At 48.6% G+C, this 25,339-nt stretch overlaps 1 protein-coding gene across 3 annotated transcripts; it reads left to right on the top strand.

Annotated features, from left to right (window-relative positions):
* Positions 1-318: 318 nt before the first annotated feature.
* On the top strand, positions 319-25,296 carry lrriq1 (leucine-rich repeats and IQ motif containing 1). 3 transcript variants are annotated; one of them, XM_029842090.1, is made up of 25 exons: positions 319-594; positions 773-869; positions 1,558-1,754; positions 1,825-1,899; positions 2,283-2,906; positions 3,093-3,245; positions 3,347-3,497; positions 3,749-3,942; positions 4,272-4,399; positions 4,780-4,853; positions 5,560-5,653; positions 8,019-8,186; positions 11,469-11,591; positions 11,694-11,885; positions 12,265-12,400; positions 13,371-13,505; positions 13,577-13,627; positions 14,284-14,396; positions 14,503-14,580; positions 14,659-14,741; positions 15,453-15,539; positions 19,365-19,443; positions 20,140-20,233; positions 20,527-20,647; positions 23,593-25,296. In XM_029842090.1, the coding sequence occupies exons 1-25, from the start codon at positions 496-498 to the stop codon at positions 23,715-23,717; spliced, it is 3,471 nt and encodes a 1,156-aa protein (XP_029697950.1). In that variant the 5' UTR covers positions 319-495; the 3' UTR covers positions 23,718-25,296. The 3 variants fall into 3 exon arrangements, with proteins under 3 accessions (XP_029697950.1, XP_029697951.1, XP_011606026.2); XM_029842091.1 differs by having other exon boundaries at positions 14,500-14,580; positions 20,140-20,200; XM_011607724.2 differs by having other exon boundaries at positions 14,500-14,580.
* The last annotated feature ends 43 nt before the right edge of the window (positions 25,297-25,339 follow it).

Here is a 25,339-nt window from a genome sequence, read left to right as displayed (position 1 = left end):
TACGAACAAAAACTAAACTAATGCTATAATACAATATAAAATATAACCAGATGTCCAAAGATGCTGGCCAAAACTATAAAACTACAATAAAACCTAAACTAGTGATAATATGATATGATTAAATGTGCAAAGAAGGTAGCAACAGTAAAATTTGCACTAGCTGCAAGTAAGAATAACAGATGTTTGTGTCACGCGCCATCATAAACACGATGTTCACATAGTTTAAAACGTAAAACACCTGTCAGGTTTTCTGAGGGATTCGTGATTATTGCATTTGCTTTTCGCACGACTTTGTCCCTTAAGAGACCATGTAGTTTTCTTCGGGTTACCATGGAGACCAAAGCTCCGACGCTATAGTCGCTCCTCTCTGTGTTGCACAAACTAATAAATGCTAACTTAGTTTTGACGTGAAATGTGCGGAATGTGAGCCAAGATTATCAGGTTTTGGGCGGACGAAAGAAAATCGGTGTTTAACAACTTTCTGACGTGGAAACCATGACAGAAGCTAATGGAAGAACCGACGCTATCCTCCAGGAGATTGATTATCTCGACGTGGATTATATTGAAGACAGTGAAGAGGAACAAATAGAGAAGGTGAGTGAAGTCCTGGGGAAACTATTCATGTATTTTATCCGTATTTAACCAGGAAGTTACGTCACGTGACGCAAGCAAACGCCCTCCATTTCCATGAGCGAATGCTTAAACGGATTTGAGGGAGTAATGAACACATTTACAGCAGAACAATTAAGCAAAAGATTAAATTTTGCCACAGGATGCTGGGGACATTCCACCATCCCTACTCAGCTACTTTGAGACCTCACACAGCAGAGCAGCAGTGTGCCACAGGCTGCTCCAGGAGGAAGCTGCAGGTAGGTCCACCTGTCCACTGGTGAAAGAAAATCAAGGTAGAAATGAAGGGTAAAGTTATTGTAAGCCCTGTCTATTGCACACTAATACTACCGCATTACAAACCCAGCACTGGCCAGTCTAGCGCTGGTTGTTTTGATTTGGACAGTTAGAGCTGAAGGTCTACTTTAATGACTTTAGTGCCATTAAGTACAAACATTTAGCACAATGCTCTGATGTCCTGACTGCAGTCTATTAGACTGTGCCTGTAAACTGCAGTCAACATCAAATCCACTAATCTGCATGTACTGTACAGATGGGAAGGTGGTGAGAAGGTGACTTTCTGAGCAGAACCTCTGGACAGAAGAGGAAACAGCGCCCTCTTGTGTCTATATCAAAACTTCTTAAAACACATTTGAGGAAAACAATAAATCAGCGATCATGAAGTTCCAAATAAAAAATGCAAATATAACATAAAATGAAATTTAGAAAAGCCAGGCAGCCATGCGATTCTCCCACGTCAGAGAATAAGCGACCGCTAGAGGGCGCTGTTGTCCCGTCATTTAACTAAATATGGTACAAATCAGGCAAATTGTACAAGTGAAGGCCTTGGATTAAAAAACATGTTTGAGCTCAGAGGAATGCTCTATTTTAAAATCATTAATCAACCAGTTGTTTTATTTTTCTTTGTTTTTAATCTCATGGGTGTAGAAGATGGTACGTCTCCATGTTTAGAACAAGAGAAACACATGTCCTTTGGTCTGGAGATTCCCCTGGATGAAACTAAACTGAAGAAAAGCAGCGAGGGAAAGCAGGAGAAACATCAGTGTGTGGAGATGACCAATGGAAACCAAAAGACAGAACTGGGGTTTCAGAAGGAGCTGAGGGAGATAATGGAGACAGAGGAGGTGAGACCCACTCGTGGTCTCATGCGTGTTGATTAACATGTTTTAACCTGTTCTCGGTGTCTTTATGCAGCTCCATCAAAAGGAACTTGAGTTGAGGGAGAAGATGGTCCAGAAAAAACCTGAGCAGGAGTTTCTTCTTCAGCAGGTACATCTGAAGCCTTCTGTCATGTGAACAACCTGCAGGGGCAGAACTGGCTGGCCAGGGTCTCCCTGCATTCAAATGATGCTACCTGGGATTTAATCTGAGCACATCTACATTAAACTATTGTTGTTTTCATTGTGTTACAACACTGTGTGTGTGTGTGTGTGTGTGTGTGTGTGTGTGGCTGGGGGGGTAAATATTAGTGTAGTCTTTTGTTGACAGATACATGCTTCCATTCATTTTATCCAAATTGTCATTTCTGATTGAGGGATCAGTGAGTGCATTTATGGGGCGGGGCTATTTCAAGGTGGGTGATTTGTGGGCGTGGTTATATCATTGATTTTGATGCTTGTTGCCTTAACAACCGTCTGTCCTCTATCAACTAGGAAGTGATTAACAACTTACAGAGGAGAGTGCAGGAAGAGGGAAGGAAGAGCGAAGAGGAGCAGAAGCGCATGAAGGATGAGGAAGACGGGAGGAGAAGAGAGGAGAGGGAAAGAGACTTAGAAGAGGAGAGGGAAAGAATGGATAAGGACAGAACAGAAAAGATGAACCTTCAACTAATGCAAAAGGAGATCAAGAGAAAAGAGCAGGAGGAAAGAAGAAAAAGAAGGGAGGAAGAGATGATAAAGAACGAAGAAAGGAGGGTTGAGGTTATTAAATTGGAGGAAGAGAAGAGAAAGAATGGAGAAAGAACAGAAAACATTAATGTGAAAAGAGTGGATGAAGAGAGCAAAGTCAAAAGGGAGGAGGAAAGAGTGGAAATGCTGAGAGCTAAACCAATGGATGAAGAGCTGCCCGAGTGGCTCCCAGAGCCCACAGAGCTCAAGAGGCTCTCCTGGATGAAAGACTGCCCCTCCTGGACCAAACTGTCCCTGCTCAACAAGAGGAAGCCAGGCCCGTCCGTCCGAGGGCACAGACGCCCCCAGAGGGCCGCTGGGGCCCCCAGGCTGCCCCCCCTCTCCCCACAATCATTGCTTCAGCCTACTGGTGTGGGATCCCTCAAAGAGGTAAATTTGATTGTCAAACGTGACACTGATGATGGTTTTATCGCCCTGTAACACCAGTTCTGGCCACCAGGCGGCCGCTGTAGTGGTTTTACTACAGTATATCCCACCAATGAGCAGACACGCTCTATAACAGTAGCCTCGTTCAACCCTTTTCTTGGCATGTGGTTTGATCTGCATCTCATGCAGGTGACTGCAGTGACCCTGGAGGATTTGCCTGGTTGCAGCTTGTCCACTGTGGCCCTCTGCTCTCAGCTCCAGCTCCTCAGCCTCAGACGCTGCGGCCTCACGTCTCTGGATGGCATCAACCAACTACAGAAGCTCTCCTACGTTGATGTGCAGGTGAATGTTAACATTAGTACTGTAAGATCACTATTTACTGTTCTGACATTCATATTTATTTACTTTTGCTGTGTAATGTTGTATTCTGTGCTTGCCTCCAGGAAAATGACATATCATTTGTTGACTGCAATAACATGAAAAGTTTAAGGGTCCTTCATCTAAATCACAATAAGCTGACGTCCATTCATGGCTTAGCTGGTACAGAAAATTTGGATGTTCTAAATCTCTCCCACAACTCCATCACCCGCATTTGTAAGTAAACTCACGTGTTTTATGACTTAACGTGAAGGGGAAACCTGCAAGTCTGCGTGTCTCCACAAGGGGGCAGCATATGCCTACTTTGGATTCTGGTATTTTCTATAAAACGCTGTCAACATCTGATTTATACACTGAAGGTTTCCTAAAAATATAAAAGCTAGTCATTATTTTAATACAACAATAAGCACTATGCTATGATTTTAAATCAGTCCTGTTTCATGTTGCATGTTGTGCTTGATTCTCAGCTGGTCTAGAGTCTATGAAGAGACTGCAGAAGCTGTCACTAGATCACAATGAGCTGATCAGCACCGCAGGGCTGAGCGACACGTACACTCTGCTCCACCTGAGCTGCTCCCACAACCACCTGACCAGTGTGGAAGGTCTGGAGAACAATGCTCTGCTTCACACGCTGGACCTGAGCGCCAACAGCCTGGCTGAGGTAAAACACAGGGACTGAATCTGGCGTTCACGGATCACGGAGCGGCATTTTGCAACCTTTTACCTAAATATGGTTTATTGTGATGCTCTGAACAAAGCTTTGGTTTAATTTAGCCAATTAAAAGCAAAAGGAGTTGAAAAGAAAACTGAGAGTACATCCAGGTTATTGTGAAGGGTTAAGAGAGCGGAGGGTAACACAGCAGGACTGAGACAGCCGACAGTGATGGATGAGGGCGTCTCAGCAGCAACACAAAGTTAGTGTGACCTCCCAGTTCCTGACTGTTCCTGACTGTTCCTGACTGTTCCTGACGTCTGCACGCCGACCTCCAGCCGCCCCGGCTCAGCAACCAGGTCCTCCTCAGAGAGCTGCACCTGGACGACAACAGCATCTCCTCCCTGCAGGCCCTCGCTGCCTGCTGGCTTCCACTGATGCAGCGACTGTCTGTGGCCCAAAACAGGTACTAGCCTACACCTGCACACCTGCACACCTGTACAACTACACACCTGCACACCTGCACACCTGTACAACTACACACCTGCACACCTGCACACCTGCACACTTCCAGACCTCCACACCTCCAGACTTCCAGACTTCCAGACCTCCACACCTCCACACCTCCACAACTCCACAACTCCACAACTCCACGCCTCCAGACCTCCACACCTCCACACCTCCAGACTTCCAGACTTCCAGACCTCCACACCTCCACACCTCCAGACCTCCACACCTCCAGACCTCCACACCTCCAGACCTCCACACCTCCACACCTCCACACCTCCAGACTTCCACACCTCCACACCTCCACACCTCCAGAATAAATTCATCTCTTTTCCGTAGGATTCCCGATCTTCCCTCCATGTCTGATTATGTGTCCCTGGAAAAGCTCGACCTTCAGCTTAACTGCATCTCAGGTAGATTAAACACTGTTTACAGGATTTATCGTAGTTTAAGCAACTCTTAACGTTTTTAAACCTTTCTGCCAATTCTGACCTCCCCACACGTTAAAACTGCCCCCCCCCCCGCACGTCTAATCTAAGACTGTAAATCTTTGAACAAACTGCATTAACTGATGTCTCTCAGTAGCACAGTTTGTATTTTGATTTTTGATTTTTAGCATTTCTCCTGATGTAAAGCAGAATGAAGGTAGTTTCTTCTACGTTTGCCAAGAAATCTGCACCTTTTAATGAAATTCTAATCTTATATGAGATGTAAGTGATGGTGTTATTTGCGACTCTGTGTCTGATGCATATTTATTACTGGTCATGAACCCACACATTTACATTTATGTGCCAGTAACACTGCATTTACTGCATTTACCAACACCATTTATTACAATTTAGAGACAAATCATTTTTCTTAAAGCTCCTGCAAACCTGATTACAATAAGAAATATAATGCAAACATCTAGAATATATATTCATTTTTGAATTTCTTTACCAGTCAATTTGGACCCAGCTCCTGTACCTATGTAACACGGGCGTACCTGTAGACAGACAGTACCTGGGGAGGCAAAGGAGGTATTTGGTGATTATTTGGAGCAGCGCCACGTCCCAGCGAACCCAGACGAGATGCTGGTGCGAGGGAAGATGCTCACGAGGACGTTCTCTTTTCCTCCAGAGCTCCAGAATGTGTGTGCCAGTCTGAAAGGATGTCTTTCCCTGCGGGAGGTCCACCTGACCGGGAATCCTCTGCAGCAGGAGAGGAGCTGGAGGTACGCAGGTTCTGGACGCATTATTCTTTAATCGGCTCCGGTTTCAGGCGGTGAGCTCCTGGTTACTGACGTCTGCCTCACAGACGGAGCATCAGAACTCACGCTGTGGGAGAGTTTCCTGCTCTAAATGCTTCTGGCTCTGTTCAGAGGAGAATTAAAAGCTATTATTTCTGCCTGATTTCATGTTCCAGCCAAACACACAATTTTCATCAGCAGTTTGACCCACATCTGTGGGATCACTGAGCCAAACCGCCGAACCTCTTTAGTTCATTCATCACAATAAGAGAATTCCTGAAATACTGATACAATAGACAAGTCAGTCCTCATCTCAGCGTCTCCTCTTCTCCTGGAAATGAAAACTCTTAAATATATAAAGACAACAAACACAGTCAGTGTTTTTGTTTCGGGTTTTTAAAACTAATTCTGAGGCGGCATCGCGTTGTATTGGGGATCCTTTACGCAGCACGGTTGGTCAGACAGTCCTGACGTTTATATTTCCAGATGTTCTGGTTTCTGGAGAGGAATCAAGAATCAGCGATAACAGGCTACACGAAAGAACTGAGGGAACAGAAATTAAAAGCAGAGAATAAAAAGAGCATTTCCCTCAAAAGAGGAAGATGAAATGTGATAACCGATGTTCACTTTGGGCGGTTTAACCTCGTGGATTTAATCAGCGTACCTCTGCCGAGAGAGCTGCTGCGGGAAAACAAGCCGGCTCATTAATTTGGACACATTTGTGCAAAACGAGCCCCTTTGTGCTGACAGAAATAATATTTTTGCACGCAAAGATAATGGTTGTGAAATGACAAGCAGTCAGTGAGTGATCTCAATTATCTCCTGATTCATTAGACGTGCTGGCAGACCCGTTAGTGCACGACTCCGTGCTGCCTTTCCCCCAGTGTCTCCTAATGGCGTCTCTTCCTCAATTGAATTACCCCCCCCCCCCCCCCCCCCCGAATGAGCTCATACGACAGTCACAAGGTCACTTTTGGGCTCCTCTTAAATGAGCCCGACGTGGTGCCCAAAGGGCCGAAACGTGACCCAGATCCCAGCAGCGTTGGACACAAACTACTTTAGCTTTTTCCTTTACAATCTTTTTTTTTTGTACAATTTATAAATCATACCTGAAGTTCAATATCAAAAATCAGAAGGTTAGTTTTTTTTATTGTACATTAAAATGCAACAGTCGGGCTGAAGTCTCTTTTTCCTGGTAATTTTAAATAAATGTAACTATAATAATGAAAATAATAACTACTTTTTTTTTTTCTACAGATCATCGCAGTTCGATTCCGACCTCTTTGAAATAATCCAAATCTGTTTTTTTCTAGCTTCTCTTTGTTCGGTTGTGACTTTGAGGCTTTTGATCAATCATCATTTAATTACTGGTGGTGTTTAATTATTGGCCTAATGCTAATTATTCTGTCATTAGTGGCCCTTGTTTGATTTGCTGCCCCGTTATCAGTGTTTGGATTCATTTCTGCCTTTGATAATAAATCAGAGTAGCTCCTCTCACCGGGATCTGGATGAGGAGGGATTCTGGGAAAAGACTCCGGTTTTCTTTTATTTATCTTTCCCAGTGAATAAACTATTTATCAGCCTGCGTTAAAGTTTTAGCTCACAAAACAAACACTAAAATAAAGTAGGGAATCCAAGTGTGATATTTTTTTTACAGATATTCCCAAACCTTGAGACTCACTCACACAATCAGAATTGTTCTTATCGTGTCAATAAAGAAGTAAACCTTGTTAATATAAGTAATCATACTCAGATATTGCTCAAATAGCCAGAATGAGCCGAGACTTAAAAGCACGCGCTGTCCTGGGAATTTTCACTTTAAAATGTTTTCAGAAATTGTCTTCATAGCCTGGAGACTTTTTTTTCCTCCAGATTTTATATTTGCCGTTCCCCTGTGTCCTATAGAGTTTCCCCCTCTGCGTTTTCCCACTGAACACAGACCACATTTGGTCCTTGTTGGTGAACGTTTCTGTATACGTTTCTCTGGAAGATAGTTGGCATTCTTCTCCTTACACATCCTGGGCCTGAGGCCACTCGTACCTCTTCCCTGGACTCACAGATTCTCTCCTTTCATCCCTCCTCACAAAAAAGCCTCAGTTGAACGCAAATTTAAACCAAGTCAGTTTTAACAAGTCGAGAAAAAGAAGGGGAGCCACCAAATGTGGAATAATGTTGTTAACTACACAATCTACTCTGAAGGGGGAAATAATGCGCCATAATCAGGGAGACGGCGTCACATTTTAGCTTCTTTATCAAGAAGCTAAGATTCCTCCGACGCTGCGCTTTTAGTGACACTAATTCCAGACGCATTGAGCCTTAAATCAGACACAATATGCTGTTTCCTGTTTAGGTCCAGGCTCCTCAGAGCGGTACCTGGTCTCCGGGTCGTTGACGAGCCGGTGACGGTGCGGTCTTCTGCTGAACGGCCCCGCTTGGCTCCTGGCAGCTTCCTGTCTGTCTGTCACGCTCAGCTTCAGCAGACGTCGGAGTTACAGCAGCGGCACAGCCAAGAGCTCAGGTAAATGACGTCTCACGCCGGATGGAAACAGTGAGATTACAGGATAAATGCCCCCCCACTCTGCCCGTCGGAGAGGTCGGGAGCAAGCAGGAATGTGGGCTCTCCTCGTGTTATGTCTGACGCGTCGGGTGCAGCCACCCTCCAGACAAGGTCCCATCTATTTTCACGAGTCCCCTACACACACGGACTGAGCAGGACGGACCACCAGCACTTAAAACGCTGCTCGACTCTCTGCTTATCATCATGACCCCTCCAAATTACACAGCTCAAAAGATGAAACGTGGCGGCAGCTACCCGCGCGGGTCAGACCGGGGACTCCTATGGCTCGGGGGATTGGTATGGCGCTCACTTTGCTTCACCTCTTGCTGTGTGCCCTCAACCCCGATGGCCTCTGAACAATGAGCCATTCTCGGCTTTGGGGAGACCAACGCAGCCATTTAACCCGCAGCCTGACCTCGTGTCTGGTGGGGGTACGGAGGAGGTGAGCGAGCGCCACACGTCGCTCCGCCGGTAACTGTAATCACGAGGCTCTGGGCTCCCTACGTTCTTTATTCACGTCTATACGTTCCCCTCACCTCTACCGTGACCTCCGTCTGAGGTCAGACGGCAGCACTGATGTTACCCTCACATCAGTTCGGCTTTTTTTGCTACAGAAGGTGTAAAAAATCCTTAATGTGCCACCTTCTCTGGGAAAATCATACCTGCCTTTTTAGAAAAATACATGAATGTGTATGTAATTGTATATATAGGCCTGAATACACAGACATTAGGTTATCAGGCTGCAACACAGTTTGATACTTGAAGAATGTCCTCAGGCTGTTGGCTTTAAGCAGAGCGTTCTCAAGATCCGCGCACACACACACACACACACACACACACACACACACACACACACACACACACACACACACACTAAAAGCAGAACTGACAGAAAAAGATTGTTGTCAATAAAGACGACGTGCACGAGCGTCCCCGCGCTGTAGTAACGGCTCAGCTCAAACCGGCTCTATTATTTCACATGTGGCGTCTGTCTGTTTACATTACAGCCCGCTGACGGGAAAACTTGTCAAATATCGAATCATTTCATCGTGCTGATTCAATTTCGAAACATTTCAAAATACTTTAATGGAATAAAAGTAGCGTTTTGTTGTCATTCCTGAAGCTAAAGTCGCAACTTTACGGTCAAAGTCACCAAGAACTTATAGATCTCCTTATTGTTTCCCCGTTGGGGCGGTTGGGATGGTGCTGAAGGCGGTTGGGTCGTGGGTCCCGTGACCACTGGGCAGCTCTTCTTGGACCTGTTTCCCCCAACACGCATTTTCCTGCTGCAGCTTTAAGACGCAGCTTCTATCCATGCTATAGATACGGAGGCTGACCCTGGTGTGAACCAGCAGGTAGAGGGGGGGAGGGTCAGGGGGGTCGCAGTCCTGACTCCTCTCGTCCCGCTGAGAGCCCAGAGCCGGGTCTTTGTGGGGGAGTGGCTGTGGTACCTGAGGCTACTGGCTGTGTGGATGGTCTGTGCAGGGACTGTGTGTGAGGCCTCGGGCTGCAGGGCTCTGACTGCTGCCCAGCATCGCTAATAGATTCATTAAGTTTCCAGTGAGGTGGCTTTGTAGTCAGTTTATCCCTCAATAAAAGGGACATTATATGATATTTGGGGACAAAGAGCAACACACACCCTTACAGAGTCATCTGGACGACCCGGACCGACTGGTCAAGAGGTAAACATCAGCTAAATCTGATACTTTATTTGTACGTGACTCTCTGAGTTGCGGTAAAATGGTCTGAATACAGAAATGCGAAGGAAGCCTCCCTAACGTGTGCAGTAAACTGAATTACTCACAACCTCAAGCAGAATCCAGTCCTCCGGGCGCTCTGTTTGGACCGGAGCGCCTTCTATTTAGCTTGATATTTTCAAATAAATGTTTGCTTTTGTGGTTTCTTTAATTATAGTTTTAGATTTCTTTGAAACACGGGACTCCCTTTCAGTCGAAGAATGTTCTTCCTTTTCGAACGCGCGTCCCCTAAAATCCAAATACCTGCTTTTTTCCGGCCGGCCTCGGCGATTTTTCATGCGCGCAGCTTGTTGCGGTTGCAGCTCCAGAGATACGGGCGGCCCAGACGTCTGTCTTCTCTCCAGCCTAATGCGTCCAGATACCTTTCTGAAGAACTGATCCGGTCACTGCAGCAGACCTGCTCAGGGAAAGATCAACAACACCGCTTTTATGTGTCCTTTCACTTTATTGAAGAGTGTTTATTTCCACATGTCTCCTGCTGGAAGTGCTTCTGCCATCTAGTCAAATGGACTTTTGACCCCTTTTAATATGATTTGATTGCTTCAACAGGTATAAAAAGATTTCTAAGGTGTATGTTAAGTATTTTAGTGAGACGCGGAGTGTAAAATGTAAATTTTACAATTTTTAAATTCATGCCGTCCTTGGTGGAGGTGCAAGGTCTCCTAAATTATCGCCCAGGCCAGTTCATTCAGAAAGAAAATAGCCGCTAAATGGCCTTAACGAGGTCTGTGGATTATTTACTGGGCCCTGATTCCGACTGATGGGTTTTTCAAATGTATCATTCTTTGGGTGAGCGGCGCTCCACCAGTGAGAAGTCGTCTAGATCCATTATATCTGACAGAAGGCAGACGTCTGCGCGCCACTACGTCACAGACTCACGCTACAACAGTCAAGATGGATAAATGGCAACACGGCTGAGAGGAAAAATCTGTGTTTTTCTGGACAGTGCACTTTATTCATATGTTGTTTTTGCTTTGACGTGTTTGTAGCTCCAAATGAATTTCCTGTTTTAATGCTATGCTGCATTTAAAGGGCCACAGCCCAGTCGGGGGGAGCTTATCTATGATGTTACACCGATATTACAGGCTGCTGGATGAGCAACATCTCACCTGTCCAGTGAGCTGAATACCCGTTCACCAACAAGAGGGAAAATGTCATAATATCAGTCATAAAATCAGATGAGTAAGTATGTAGGGAAGTTAGTGAGTGAAATAAGTTTTTATGGGGGGAAAATACCTGATAATTGATCATTTTAATTCTGTCGCGCCGAAGCTTTTATAGGTATTGGCATTTTTTGCTGGCCCCAATTACCAATGATGGTCGTCCCCCCCTCCAGATAATACACACCCGAGTACTTCTGTGTGTTATACGTGTTTAGTCAGGTAAATAAGACAAGTGAAGGGAGAGCATGTTAATAGAAGTAAATGAAGCTGAGGGATGTCTGGTCCACCCAGCTGAAACTGTTCTGTTGTCTGGATGTTTGCAGACAGGCGGCGTCTTCTCTAGACGCTGCAAAGATCTCCTGCAGACACCTCCATGAGGCTTCACAGCTGGCTGTGGAGCAGCGATTTACCCACGAATATGACGACACCGAGACTGAAAAACACTGGTATGGACGTCGAGCAGCACTTGGCACGGACTTCAGCTTTACTGCAAAGCTTAATGAATTCCCAGAAATGGAGACTGCTGGAAAATCTTTTGTTCCAAACAGGGGGAGAAACAGAGTCAAGTACGGGACTTTTGATCAGAATTCAGCTGAGAGTTGCATCCAAGACAGACTCCAGCCAGCAGCTAGCATGGTTAACCCGGGCAGCACGCAGGCCGCTGGGAAAAAGGAAAATATGATTCCCTCCAATGCTGAAATCCCACCTGTGACCAACCTTCAAGACCAGACCCTCCAGAGGTGATCCTCCATACTGTCCCTCATCACATGATCAAGATATAAGATAAAAGAGCTCCGCTTCACTTAGGGCAGCTAATTCCTGTTAAGCATTTTATTAGCTTTGCTCTACAGAGCATTTGTCATCATTGGAGCCTCCTTTATGTGATTTACAACAATGTTCAACGCCCTCTTCATTCTAACACACGGCGTCCTCATTAACTCAGCTATCTTTGGGAGTATAATATATCTCTCATACGCTGGGCGACTCTGGACGCCGTTAAGGTCTCTGGAGTTCTGCTCTCCAGATGTGTGCTCGGGAATAAATTTCACATTTTGAAAGACAAATGTGCAGAGACATCGTGGCTTATTTCTGCCTTCGTCTGTATGTTTTCTGGAGCAGCGCAGCAGCACTTGTGATTCAGCAGCGGTGGAGGAGCTGCAGACTGAAGTGTGGCAGCGCCAGGATCCGTTCGCCACGTAGCGACGGCACAAAGTCCAGAGCTGCCACGCTGGGTCGGGCAGCAACAGTCATCCAGGTACGACTGATTCAGCAGGTCGGAACGCCAGGATGCTTTCACGACGTGATCGGAATGGTTCCGTCGGACTCACAGTTGTGTGATGCCGACACCACACACACACACACACACACACACACACACACACACACACACACACAGATTGAACATCAATAAAGCAGCTTTCTGAACACGAACATGAACTCTACAACCTGGTGATTTGCAGCTTTGAGCTCGTTGGGCAGCAGGTTTGTGCTGAAAGCATCAGTGCTGTGATAATATTATGATGGGATGGAGCAGCTTCACATTACTGTTGACGAGTCCTTCTGTGATTTGGATCAAATGAAAAAATCTGATTGATTCTGGTATCACAGCTTCCTGCCGTTACTGTAACCTCACTGGACGCTGGACCCAGCCTGCTTGTTAACCTGTCATCGTATAATTACGAACCTCGCTAGAATTTTCCAGCCTTGTGGCTTAAAGTTGGAGTCACTTTTCACGTCCATCTTCACCCCCAGACTTTATGTGTGATGGAGACTCATTTGAGCAACAATTTACAGTAAATTGTTTGAAAAACAGGCTACCAAAGGATTTTCCTAAATCTCTTTTCAACATAAAACCTGTTTGATGAGTCCTTTAAGGCTCCCCAAAGAAGGAGGTGGACTTGTAGAACCGTGCGTTCGGGGGACACGAGTGATTAATCAGATTCCAAAGACGTGTGGTAGGAAGAGTTTTAGAATTCCTCCTCGGCTCTACTTCAAGTGTGCCCCCCCATCCCTTTGGGAATTGGAGGATTTAGAGGCGCTCCGGAGCTCCATTTTTCTCCCAACAGCCTCGAGTCACGTAGAGTTCAGAGAACAGAACACACTGCAATTAAAAGAGCGCTGAACATGTTTTATCTCCCTGATGGGATAATGCACAATATTTACGTTCTCCCTGTGATTCATCGAGGCCTTCCTACTGTAACGTTTCTATTTTTGGGTACCTCCAGGCATTCTGGAGGGGCTTCTCTCTCAGGAGGAGGCTCAAAGCTGCCCTAGCTACAGTCCCAGTCTCTGACTCCGAAGAGGACGACTTCTTTGAGGACGACGTCCTCGAGGAACTTGATCAATTTTTCTTTGAACAGGTGGGCACGAGGAGTCCCGATAAAAAAGAGCCATTGTTCTGTTTTTAATGCATATTTTTACTGACAAACAGTGGGAAATGCTGAGGGGAGGTGACGTGCGCCCGCTTCCACGGCAGCAGAAGGTAAAGCCCCAATCCTTCCATCTTCTCTCAGCCCAAACCTGGTGAATGATGAGGTGGTTGGTAAATGCAGCCATTGTGTGACACCAAAGGAAGAGCAGTCGCCCGGGCCCATTCCTTTTCTAGCTCTGCTCTCACCCCTTCAGGATTTGTCTCACCCTTCCTGATTGATCTTCAGATTGACTCTGTTGAAAAACAAGGGTGCTTCCTGGAGGCCGCCAGCGTGCTGCACACCAGCAGATGTCGTTTGTCATGCAGCCAGACTGTCGTCCAGCTTTTTTCCTCCATTTACCTCTCTTTGGATCTTTTCTTTGGAGCGTGCTCAGGGCCGTACATCATGGTAGCAGCTTTAGGCCGGCCGATGTGCTGCAGCTGCTGTCAGGGGCCATCTGACTGTGTTGACGCTGAGGTGCACATCAAAGGTGCAGATGAACAGTTTAACGGGAGAAAATAGAACCTCTACCGTTATTAAGCTGTTACTTTGACTTACACGAACATTCCACGAGTGCAAAGGCTTTACTCGGGTTCAAGATGTCAGCCAAGGAGCTCAAAAGAAGCATTCGATATTTCAGCTCGTGCCTCTGGACGCTGAGGTCTCTCAACACACTTTCAACTCTCTTTTTTCCAAAGACTGAGCAAGAATCATGCTTCTGTTTCAGTCTTTTCCTGAATCCTCCCGGCTGTCAACAGCACCTTTTCCAGGGAGATCGAGGGAAGGATGGAGGGACGCAGAGCAGGTGGATGCAGATGAGCTGAGGGTCTCCCCAGTCAGGTTTGATGCTTGTTAAAATCGTTTAAACCGCCCGACTCTTGTTTTCCTGCCTTTTGTGTAAACCTGCACAGTAAACTGATGAAATTGTCGATATGTGCAACAGCAGATCTGCTAAGGATTTTAGGAGCGAATCTCCCTGCACAGACGTCAATTCTCTCTCATCAGAGGAGGTCATGGAACAATGGTAAATAGTCCCGCCATCACACGTGTGGCTCCACATCTGTCAGCGTTTGCTAGTTTTTGAGACTCCTCTTGTATTTAGGGGCTTCTCACACAGCGGGACGGCTCTGCTGATGCTTAAACGAGCCCAGAAAATGAAATCCAACAACCTGCAGCACAAGGAAGGTGTGTTTATTTCCAATACTTTCATCATTTTAATGCATTATTGAGGATTCCATTTTTGAGAAAGGTAGAAATCTAAAGCTCATGTAAACAGATTCACCCAGAAGGTTTAGTTTACCCAACAGCGCCGAAGCAACTCCGAGGACAAAAATCCTTTTTCCGAAAGGAAAATATTCCCACTAATTTCTCCCTTTTTTTTCGTTCCCGTCTTTGTTCCTTCAACTGCGCTTCAGCAGCAGCGAACCTTTCCACCTTGTGTAAGTTAATGGGCCATAACAGTCAGCAGAAACCAGCGCCTGTCGCATCTGATCGGGCTGTTCTGAGCGCCTGCAGAGGAAATAATGTTTGCCAAGAAACCTCACGACAAGCCGCCCCGCAACGATTTTCATTAGCGTTCATTGTAGTGGTTTCATACGGCTGCAGTGAAAGGCGATCCCACCTCACGGAATGGCGTTCCTGTCATGTTTATCGTGCTACGGCCGTGTACAGGCCGGCTGCTCTTTGATCACAATTGCAACTGCATGATTCCAATAGAACGGTGCCCTTGTAGTCGGGCCCTGCCAACACACGGGACTCCGTCTGCTCTAACCTCTCATGGCGTCGGCCTCAGTGGAACCAAAGCGCTCTTTAATATTTTCCGAATGTTAGTTTTTGGTTTTCGGCCTACTTTGTCCTTCTTTGACCCTCCCTTACTCTGTCTCTTATTCTGCCCAGAACCTCGCGTCCAAGTCGGCCTCGCTGACGCCAATTTCCCAACGACACGGAACAGGGGAACACAACACGGCAGAAATCCTGGAAGAGGTAGGACGTCCGCTGTTTATTCAGATTAGTGGTGCAACTTTAATCAGTTTATCACATTCTAGCACAGCGAGTGCTACGCTAACAAACCGGCTCCGCCTTCTTGTTCATTTAAATTGTTTTCAGTTAGATTCTATGTAGACGCCACATCACGTGCAGCACGCGATGACATCACAGCATCCAGCTCCCTTCAGAACAAAGCAATGAACGATGCCACCTCTCTGTGATCGCGTCTCTGAAATTCCTCCATCTCAGAGCAGTTGAGGATTGTTTGAACAGATGCGTGTGTGTCGTCTTTTAAGAGTCAGGGGATGATAATCGGGCCCTGGATCTCGTCTGCCATGGCGTCCTGCCCTGCCCTGAGGTGCAGCGATGATTTGCCATTGTGACATCCGCAGCCAGACTTTAAAGGGAGGGAAGAGTTGGAAGAGGCTGGGGCGGTGGGGGCGGTTAGGGAGGATGGGTGGAAATCAGCTTTTATCACAAACTTGGCTCCATCTTTTCTCTGCACCCCCCCTCCTCCTCCCATCGGGGTCAAGGCCTGAGTACCAAAGAGCACGACACCGGCGCTCGGTCACCCAGCAGTCAGACACATGCCGGAGGAACTCTTCCTTTCGTTGGTCCCAGTCTCTCATTGGTGGTGGGGAGATTCCAGATGTTTGACGGTCATTTCATGTTTCAGAGCACAAACTTTACCTTCAGCTTTGGGATGTTTTTCATTCCAGCTCATCTCTGTTGGGTGGATGTTTTTAGAGAGTGTGACTCCCAGATTTTCACCCTTTTGTGTTTTTGCTGGTCAGCACTTCGCAGCCAGAGATCCAGCAAGAGTGATCACACTTTTGAGCTTGGTTTGTCAGCAGAGAATAGAGCAGAGCAGCAGAGCAGCATCAGCAGAGAATAGAGCAGAGCAGCAGCAACAGAGCAGCAGCAACAGAGCAGCGGCAACAGAGCAGCAGAGCAGCGTCAGCAGAGAATAGAGCAGAGCAGCAGAGCAGAAGCAGCAGAGCAGCAGCAGCAGAGCAGCATCAGCAGAGAATAGAGCAGAGCAGCAGCAACAGAGCAGCAGCAACAGAGCAGCGGCAACAGAGCAGCAGAGCAGCGTCAGCAGAGAATAGAGCAGAGCAGCAGCTGCAGAGCAGCAGCAGCAGAGCAGCAGCAGCAGAGCAGCAGCAACAGAGCAGCAGCAACAGAGCAGCAGAGCAGCATCAGCAGAGAATAGAGCAGAGCAGAGCAGCAGAGCAGCAGCAGAGCTTCATTGCTACTATAGAATGTTGGGACCGGCTCCGGCCCAGTTGGCAGCCAGTGAAACGGCACATTAGATTACAACAGCCTTGTTCTGGAGGACGGTGGCTCCTGCTTCCTCTTGACTGGGGTGGAAAAATCTATATAACTCAATTTCAAAGGTGTAATTTGATTCTGATTTGTCAGCTATATAAACTGTGTGTAACCTGCCACACAAACGTGCCGTAACTATGGCAGCGGAGCTGTCGTTGCGTCACCCTCGTCGTCCCCTGGCCGGTATTTTTTGGATTCCAGCTCTTGACAAACAGGCCAAAAGCCGTCTCCTGCCTTCCTCCCCTGGTCCTGACCCGAACAAGGTACCCCCTCCTCCGGATCCACTGCCAGTGCCCGGGGCCCAGCCCGCCCATCCCGGGCCCAGCCAGCGCTCCCCGACAGGGGCTAACATTTCAGGCTTTGAGTCAAGCCTCTTCTGGAGGTGATTAGCCCCAAACGCATGACAGATTCTTTCCAAGATATCCGACGCGGCGTGTTTATTTTATCCGGACTCTTTGTGTGGATGTGCTGGACATGAGTAACCCACTTGAAATGGGTATCGGCTTACATACCCGGAGAGGCAGATCGAGGGAGAGCGGAGCAGCGCCACGAGGTATTTTCTTTTAGCAGCACAAGATCTTCGCTACTTTTCATCCCTGTTGGATGGTTTCAGTCGGCTCGTGTCTCCTGCTGCAGATGTTGAACCCTCCAAGCATTTCTTCTCGGTTCTTCCTCTTTTGTTCTGCCCCCCCCCCCAGCACACTCAGGCTTTGAACCTTCTTCAAAAGTGGGTTCAAACCCCACGAAAACATCAGTTGTCATGTTAGAGGGGAACAAGGCTTTAGATTCCCCCCCCCCCCCCCCCCAGATAAAAGGCTTAGCTGGGTTTCACACTTCCAAAAATCCAGAGTAAATCTGAACCGTCGTCTTGTTTATCCTCCTCCTCATTTTCTTCCCAGCGTTCACGTCAGCGTCTGTTTGTGTCTCTGCTCGCGTAACAAAGACCAAAGATCTGTTGTCCTGCTCGTGCAGATGTTCCATCCAGTCGCTCACGTCTGGAGGCTGTTCCAGCTTCAGCTGTGGATGTCGGGGGGAATTCCTGAAGGACTCTAATGATTTGTTTGCATGTGGACACTCGGCCTTTTTAGGGAGTTTTAAGTGATTTATGATCTTTCCCCTCTTCTTGATTACAGGCTGTTGTGATGTGATTACTGGTGCAGCAAACACGCAGACACTTTGAATTTGCTCCCTCTTTTTGGGCTTTTTCTGGATCCGCTTGTGTTTTGTTTGCCAGTTGTATCGTCCAGCTCCGTCATGGCTCCGTCATCTGTTTTCTTACGGTCCTCGCTGGCTTGTGTGGAGCCTCAAATCCCACAATGTGTCTCTCCTGCAGCACTGTGCTGCAGACCAAAGCCTCCACTGTCCTCCTCCTCCTCCTCCTCCTCCTCCTCCACAACTGGGATATTTAGTCAAAGTTCTCTCTTCCTCGCTAGAGGCCAGCTCACTTAATGTGCTTAAGAGCCCGTCTTAACAGCCGTGACTCCTACAGGCCCCCTCCTGATGTCCTGGGGGAGTACTGAAAGGGGATTTAGGAGGTTGTAGGGGGTCGAGAGGGGGCTTTTCATAGTCTTTCTCTCTGCTGCCGGATTGCAACATAAATGTGCTCGTCTCAAATGTTTGGATGTCTTTGCGTCATGATTTTACAATGAATTATTATATTATTGTTAATTATTATCCCTTTTAACCACATCAATGATCACAATCAGAGCAATTAAATTAGAGGAATAAAATCTGGATGAAGGGTCATTAGGAACCCTGTTGAATATTTATCAGGACACCGTTCTTTATTAAATAAAACAATGTTTTTAAAAGGAACTGTTCCTGTTGCACTCTGTACATGCCCTGCCCTTTGCTGCCCTGGGGGGGGCATCCATCACCTTTTAGTGGGTTTCCTCAATTAAACCATGAAAACTGTAACTTTTTCTTCCCTTTACAACTCAACAAAAGCAAGTAAATTGCTTAAATAAATGCATCATTAGTTCCAGCGCCGGGCTGTCAGGATTGATTATCAGTTTCCACGGCAGCCCGACTGTCAGCGCCGCTCCAGTGTTTACTTTGAATTATGGCCTTATTATGGGATTTCAGCATCCCTCGTAAATCAGCAGCCTTTTCCGGTTTATTTTCATCAGGAAAGCTGCCCGGCTTTAATTTGAGAGCCCTGAGAGGAGCGCAGATCCTCTCCTGGTGCATCTTTCAGCAGCTTCACGTGTATTCCAGTCATGACTCAGCTAAACAAACACAAGCGGGGAGCGTTCCCACTGCAGGAATTACAGAGGGAAGGCTCCAGCTTCGCTCCGCACCAGCACCCGCCGCTGATTATCCGTCCACGCCGGGCAGCTCCTGATGGCACCGTTCGTCTCTGAGGAACATCTCACCTTCTGCACAGCTGAGGGCTGAGCAGGGCCCTCTGTGCTTCTGCTGCCATGGGGGGTGTATTTGAACCTGCAGGAGCTGCAGTAGGTGACATTCTATTTGTTATTCTCTGTCATGCAGTTGGCAAAGCTGAGCCGGGGAGGAAGGAGCGCGCTCAGCAGCGGCTGCACGCCCGGACGCTGCTCTGGGGGCCAGGCAGGTACGGCTGGCTCCTGAAACATGGGAGTGTTTTCCCTTCAAAGTTCCTGCACACGTGTCAAAAACACCACTTTTCAGGCCACAAGGGGCCATCCCTGAAGTTCACACGTTTCCTGACGTTCCTGACGTTCCTAACGTTAATAAAACGTTAGTAAAACGTTAATAAAACGTTAGTAAAACGTTAGTAAAACGTTAATAAAACGTTAGTAAAATGTTCTGCCAACTTTAGAACAAATTTAGAATGTAAAGTTCTAATTTGTGCATTTATTCCTGAAACGGCTTAAAAATGTCACTTTAAAATTCCAATTCTGCTCGGATACTCGGACACACACAGGTCGTTGACCTGTGGAGTTTCATTTTGATCAGCAGATTGATTGATTGATGATGTCATGTCCTCGTACAGACAAATATAGTCACGCAACCTCAAAGTGAAGAAAAGAAGATTTACAATCCTCAAGTTTGTGTTTTTTAAATTAAATTAAAATGTTGATTCTCATTTTGCCCCCCCTGGTGAAAGTGTCTCAAACATGCTGACTCATCAGTCTGACGCCCCAAAGCTGGAACAGAGGCCGAGTTTATGCGCCTGAGCTAAAATGTCCCTCGCTAACCTGCACGAGAGGAGGTTTTAGTTCATTTATCACCTCCGAATGATGGTCGACCCCTGAAACTGTCCACTGATCTGCTTCTCCCTCCCCAGCGAGGGCGTCTGGCCAGACATCCAGGGAGAGAGTCCGAATGGGGGCAGAGCGCCGCTGCCGGTGAGTCCAGACCTGATGGGAGTGTTTTCTGGGGTGCGTGCGTGTGCAGTATTTACATTCAGCAGTCGTGCTCCCTCCCCCGGAGCCTGTCTGATCAGCCATGTTCCTGCTGGTGGGGGGAGGTTGGGCTGTGGTCTCGCTCCACAGTGACACTTTCAATTTCTCCACGTTACTCGCTGAAATCTCTGCGTCACTCTTTAGTGCCGCTGTAGATGATGATTATTGGAGCTGCCTCCTGCTGTGTGTGTGTGTGTGTGTGTGTGTGCGTGCGTGTGTGTGTGTGCATGCGTGCGTGTGTGTGTGTGTGTGTGTGCGTGTGCGTGCAGGCGGACCAGGGACACACACAACATCCACACCAAGCCTGCGGATCGTCGTCCATCAGCGGTTCAGCCGTCCGGCCCCAGAAACACAGCAGCCGTCCTCCCCGAAACGCTCTGTGTCGTGCAAGTGAGTCTGGGAAATTTCACGTGCACGATCAGCATTTTCACATCGCGGCGAACGCCGACTGACACCACGTCCGAAATGATCCGTCACTGCGTCGCCACTGGGAATATTCCAGGAATTATGACTGAAAGCTGAGTTTTGGAATAAAGTGCCGCTTGGCTAATTTAGAATCACAAGAGCATTTTAGTGGTTATAATTAAAATTTAACCCCAACAATCAGACATTTATTTAGTGTAGATGTAATATTTCTGTTCATTACTAATAAAACTGCCACGATAACACACTTATAATTAATGTGAGACATCATTAATTATAATATCAGTGTTTTAATAAAAATAATTCAATTTAATCATCTAGTTACTAATTTGCAAAAGGAAAAATTTTCCCTGTAAAATAAATATTAATAAATGTAAAATAAATATTAACAAAGAAAATTCCTCAAAATAAAAAATTATGTGAGCTGAAATGTACGAAGATCAAGATCTTTGTTTTAAATCACGCGAATAAATTCTGAGGAAAAAGGGCGACGTGACGTTCAGGACTGTTAATAATAAGAATAAGAAATAATAATAATAAATGAATCCCCAACAGTTAAAGCACAGTTGCTGTTACAATAAGGTAGAGACGACTAAGTTCCATCTGTGTAGCTCTCATGCGTTATAACAACAGTTATAACAGCGTAATAATAACCACTAAATGTATAACCACTCAGATGTTTGACGTGTGTTTGCACTATTTCACTCGTGCTTCTGGAGTCACGTGGACCCGAGTGTGTAAAAGGAGGAATATAGGCTGGCGATTCTTCAGGCCCGGTCCAGAGAGGGAGCCGGGAGGTTGGGCCGGGTCCAGAGAGGGAGCCGGGAGGTTGGGCCGGGTCCAGAGAGGGAGCCGGGAGGTCTGGCCGGGTCCAGAGAGGGAGCCGGGAGGTTGGGCCCGGTCCAGAGAGGGAGCCGGGAGGTCTGGCCGGGGACAGAGAGGGAGCCGGGAGGTTGGGCCCGGTCCAGAGAGGGAGCCGGGAGGTTTGGCCCGGTCCAGAGAGGGGAGCCGGGAGGTTGGCCCGGTCCAGAGAGGGAGCCGGGAGGTTTGGCCCGGTCCAGAGACGGAGCCGGGAGGTTGGCCCGGTCCAGAGAGGGAGCCGGGAGGTTGGGCCCGGTCCAGAGAGGGAGCCGGGAGGTTGGGCCCGGTCCAGAGAGGGAGCCGGGAGGTTGGGCCGGGTCCAGAGAGGGAGCCGGGACGTTGGGCCGGGTCCAGAGAGGGAGCCGGGAGGTCTGGCCTGGTCCAGAGAGGGAGCCGGGAGGTTGGGCCTGGTCCAGAGAGGGAGTCGGGAGGTTGGGCCGGGGACAGAGAGGGAGCCGGGAGGTCTGGCCGGGTCCAGAGAGGGAGCCGGGAGGTCTGGCCGGGTCCAGAGAGGGAGCCGGGAGGTTGGGCCGGGGACAGAGAGGGAGCCGGGAGGTCTGGCCGGGGACAGAGAGGGAGCCGGGAGGTTTGGCCCGGTCCAGAGAGGGAGCCGGGAGGTTGGGCCCGGTCCAGAGAGGGGAGCCGGGAGGTTTGGCCCGGTCCAGAGAGGGGAGCCGGGAGGTTGGCCCGGTCCAGAGAGGGAGCCGGGAGGTTTGGCCCGGTCCAGAGAGGGGAGCCGGGAGGTTGGCCCGGTCCAGAGAGGGAGCCGGGAGGTTGGGCCCGGTCCAGAGAGGGAGCCGGGAGGTCTGGCCCGGTCCAGAGAGGGGAGCCGGGAGGTTGGCCCGGTCCAGAGAGGGAGCCGGGACGTTTGGCCCGGTCCAGAGAGGGAGCCGGGAGGTTTGGCCCGGTCCAGAGAGGGAGCCGGGAGGTTTGGCCCGGTCCAGAGAGGGAGCCGGGACGTTTGGCCGGGGACAGAGCGCCGTGGAAACGGGCAGAATAAGTCCTTTCAGCGAAGAATGAGTGGCCCTTCTGTCAGCGGGCCGGGCTCAGGAGTCGGGATGACAAAGGTGCCACTGAGCGGCTGGAGCAGATGACCGCTCTAAACCCGGTGTCCCGGTCAAGCAGAGCCCTGTCCACGCTAACGAAGCCAAATTGGATTCCAGTGATTATTTCACAATGATTTCCACGAGGTGCAGCCGTAAGCGTTGTTGTGCTCCGTAGAGGAGGGGGGAGGGGGGGAGGGGGAGGGGGGAGGGGGGAGGGGGGGGGGGGGATAAAGCCTCTTTGTCTACGTCCACATCAGAATATTGAAATCAAATTGAACGATGAAATTGAAATATGAGCGTATGTGTGACGAGCTTAACGAGCGTCCTCTACAAGGCCGTTAGATGATCCCTAACTTCCCGCTCCATCCCGACCTGAAGGGTTGGGCTGCCTATCCGCCACGACGCTGCCGTGCAGTGACTTTTCACGTGCACGTAATATGGTCGGTGCTCGTGCACTTCAGACTGGCTTCAGATGGCGTCCGCCGCCCGCGTGTGGAGGGCTGAATCTGTAGACTTTAGGGTGAAGCAGGTCACTAACCAGGTCACTAACCAGGTCACTAACCAGGATCAGCTGATTTGTGTTATTAGGGTGGCGGCCGCTCAGATCTTTGGACTGGGGTCAGTCCTTTACCCCCTCCCCAGCCCTCTGGATGGGCCACGGAGGCCGGAGACAGGGACCCTACACGTGTTATGCATCATAGCCGGGAGAGGTGCTGCCTTTGTTCTGTGTGTTTGATCCCCAGGTGACCCCGCGACCCCTGATAGAGAAGCATAAACCACCTGAACATGAGCAGTGCAGCCTCGAGATGTTTAGGATAAATGCTCCTCACTGGAGGTTGTTGTGGGTCTGCTCCGGCCTCTGGTCGTGCCTGTTAGCGACCGTGAGAGGTGGCGTTAGCGAGGCGCCAGAATCCACCTTTCACACCTCAACGCGTGAGGAAGACGCGTGAGGAAGACGGCGGCGTATTTACCTGACCCTGACGCAGTTTCCTTCCGTGTCTCCAGGACAAACGTGCACGCCGGCCAAAGAGGTCGCATCGGCGCCGTCAAAAAAGGAGCGCACGTCGTTCCGAGACGACCCCGTCCGTCTGAGCGGCGGCTGGGGAGGGGGCAGGAAGAAGACCAAGTGATGCAGCCTCTGCTGGCGTCACCATGACGACGGTCCGACCGTAGCCCAGCACGACCATCCAGGATCTGCCAGCAGGTTTGAGGCGCAGCCGCTCCACAAACGGGACTAAAAAACTTCCATCGAATCAGACGGATCCGTGCGCGCGTCCACGAGGCGTCGCGACGCCCAAACATGATCAGAACGCCTCACTGATGGTTTCAATAATGGCATCAGAGGACCGGCTAAATGTCTCCTGCTTAAATAAATAAAAGATTATTGTAGTGCGCGCACACACACACACACACACACACACACACACACACACACACACACACACACACACACACTTTTGTCCTGACCCGGTCCACCAGCGCGAGGCTGGATTGACTGAAACGATGTCCTTTTATTCCCGTCGGTGCTCCGCAGGCTCCCTCACACCTGGAAACGTTAGCTTCACACAGGAAACGCTGCCTGTCTGTCTGTCTGTTGTCTGTCTGTGGTCTCCTGTCTGTCGCTCACACGCCGGTGGGTGTGTTTGGACCCGACGCAGGCTGCGCCGCAGCTCTCGCTCGGCCGACGCCGCCGTCCTGCCCGCTCGTGGGTTGTTGTGAAACCCAAGAACCTTGTTCCCCATCAGCGGCTCCGCAGGACGCCGGGCAGTTAGAGCGCACGCGGGCGCCTCAGGTTTCATCCGACCGGCACGAAATAACAAAGAATATTCACATGTGTCGTTAGAAGAATTTAGCATCGATTAGAATTTAATTTAGCATCACTCAGTCGCATCAGCTTCCTGGAAATAAGAAAGGCACTGATAAACAAGGCAAGCGGAGGAGATTTGCCCTTTAAAGGCAACGGTCGGTCCTTGTTTCTGTGCTGGAAACCTTTTGATAGAATTTCATCTTTTCAAATCATTTGACAGCAATAAAATCGTCTCTTGTCCTGGAAATTCACCCCTCGAATCAGCGGGTCTCGTCTGTTTTATGGCTCCGCTAACGGAGGGGACCTGCTTGAGGCTCCTTTCTGGACTCGAACCCTTTTTATCAGTTGGATTCTTTAAAACTGTCAAAGGGGTAAAGCCCCAGCTGTAGGCCAGGGCTGGGGGGGCAACATAGAGCTGCAAAAGTTCAAGAATTACATCCAGGTCACGCAGGATATTTTTTCCTTATCACAAAATTAATAGGAATATAAAAACACGGATTAGTTTTCCAACAAAAATTCTGCCCTAAGAGGCTTTAATTGAGCTCAAAAAAGCAAGAAAATGGTCTCGACGCTCTTTAAGCAGCCCAACATCCACGTTAGCATAGCAACGTAATTCTAGACTCAGCTGGGCTCACGGTCGTCAGCCTGAGGTTGAGGGACGTGGTCTCCCACGTCTGAGGGCTCCGAGCCGCCTCGAGGTCGTGGCTGAAGGCGAGATCAGCCCGGGCCGTCCTGGGTCCGGGAGCGAGGCTCATAGCGCGGCGCAGCGGCAGAATTCCTTCGCTTCTCCAGGATTTTCCCTCAGAAGCTACTTTAGGTGCTGGTTTCTGCCGGCAGCTGCTCATCCTTCCAGTACCGGGCGATTCTGCTGTAACTGGTTTAAAACCTTCAAATTCAGAGTCGATGCACCTAAAAAAGAACAGAAAACCACCGTCGGACTGACAA

Source organism: Takifugu rubripes, chromosome 9 (genome assembly GCF_901000725.2).
Source record: "Takifugu rubripes chromosome 9, fTakRub1.2, whole genome shotgun sequence".
Lineage (NCBI taxonomy): Eukaryota > Metazoa > Chordata > Actinopteri > Tetraodontiformes > Tetraodontidae > Takifugu > Takifugu rubripes.
Note: the sequence above shows the minus strand (reverse complement) of the source record. Positions and strands in the feature narration are given on the sequence as shown.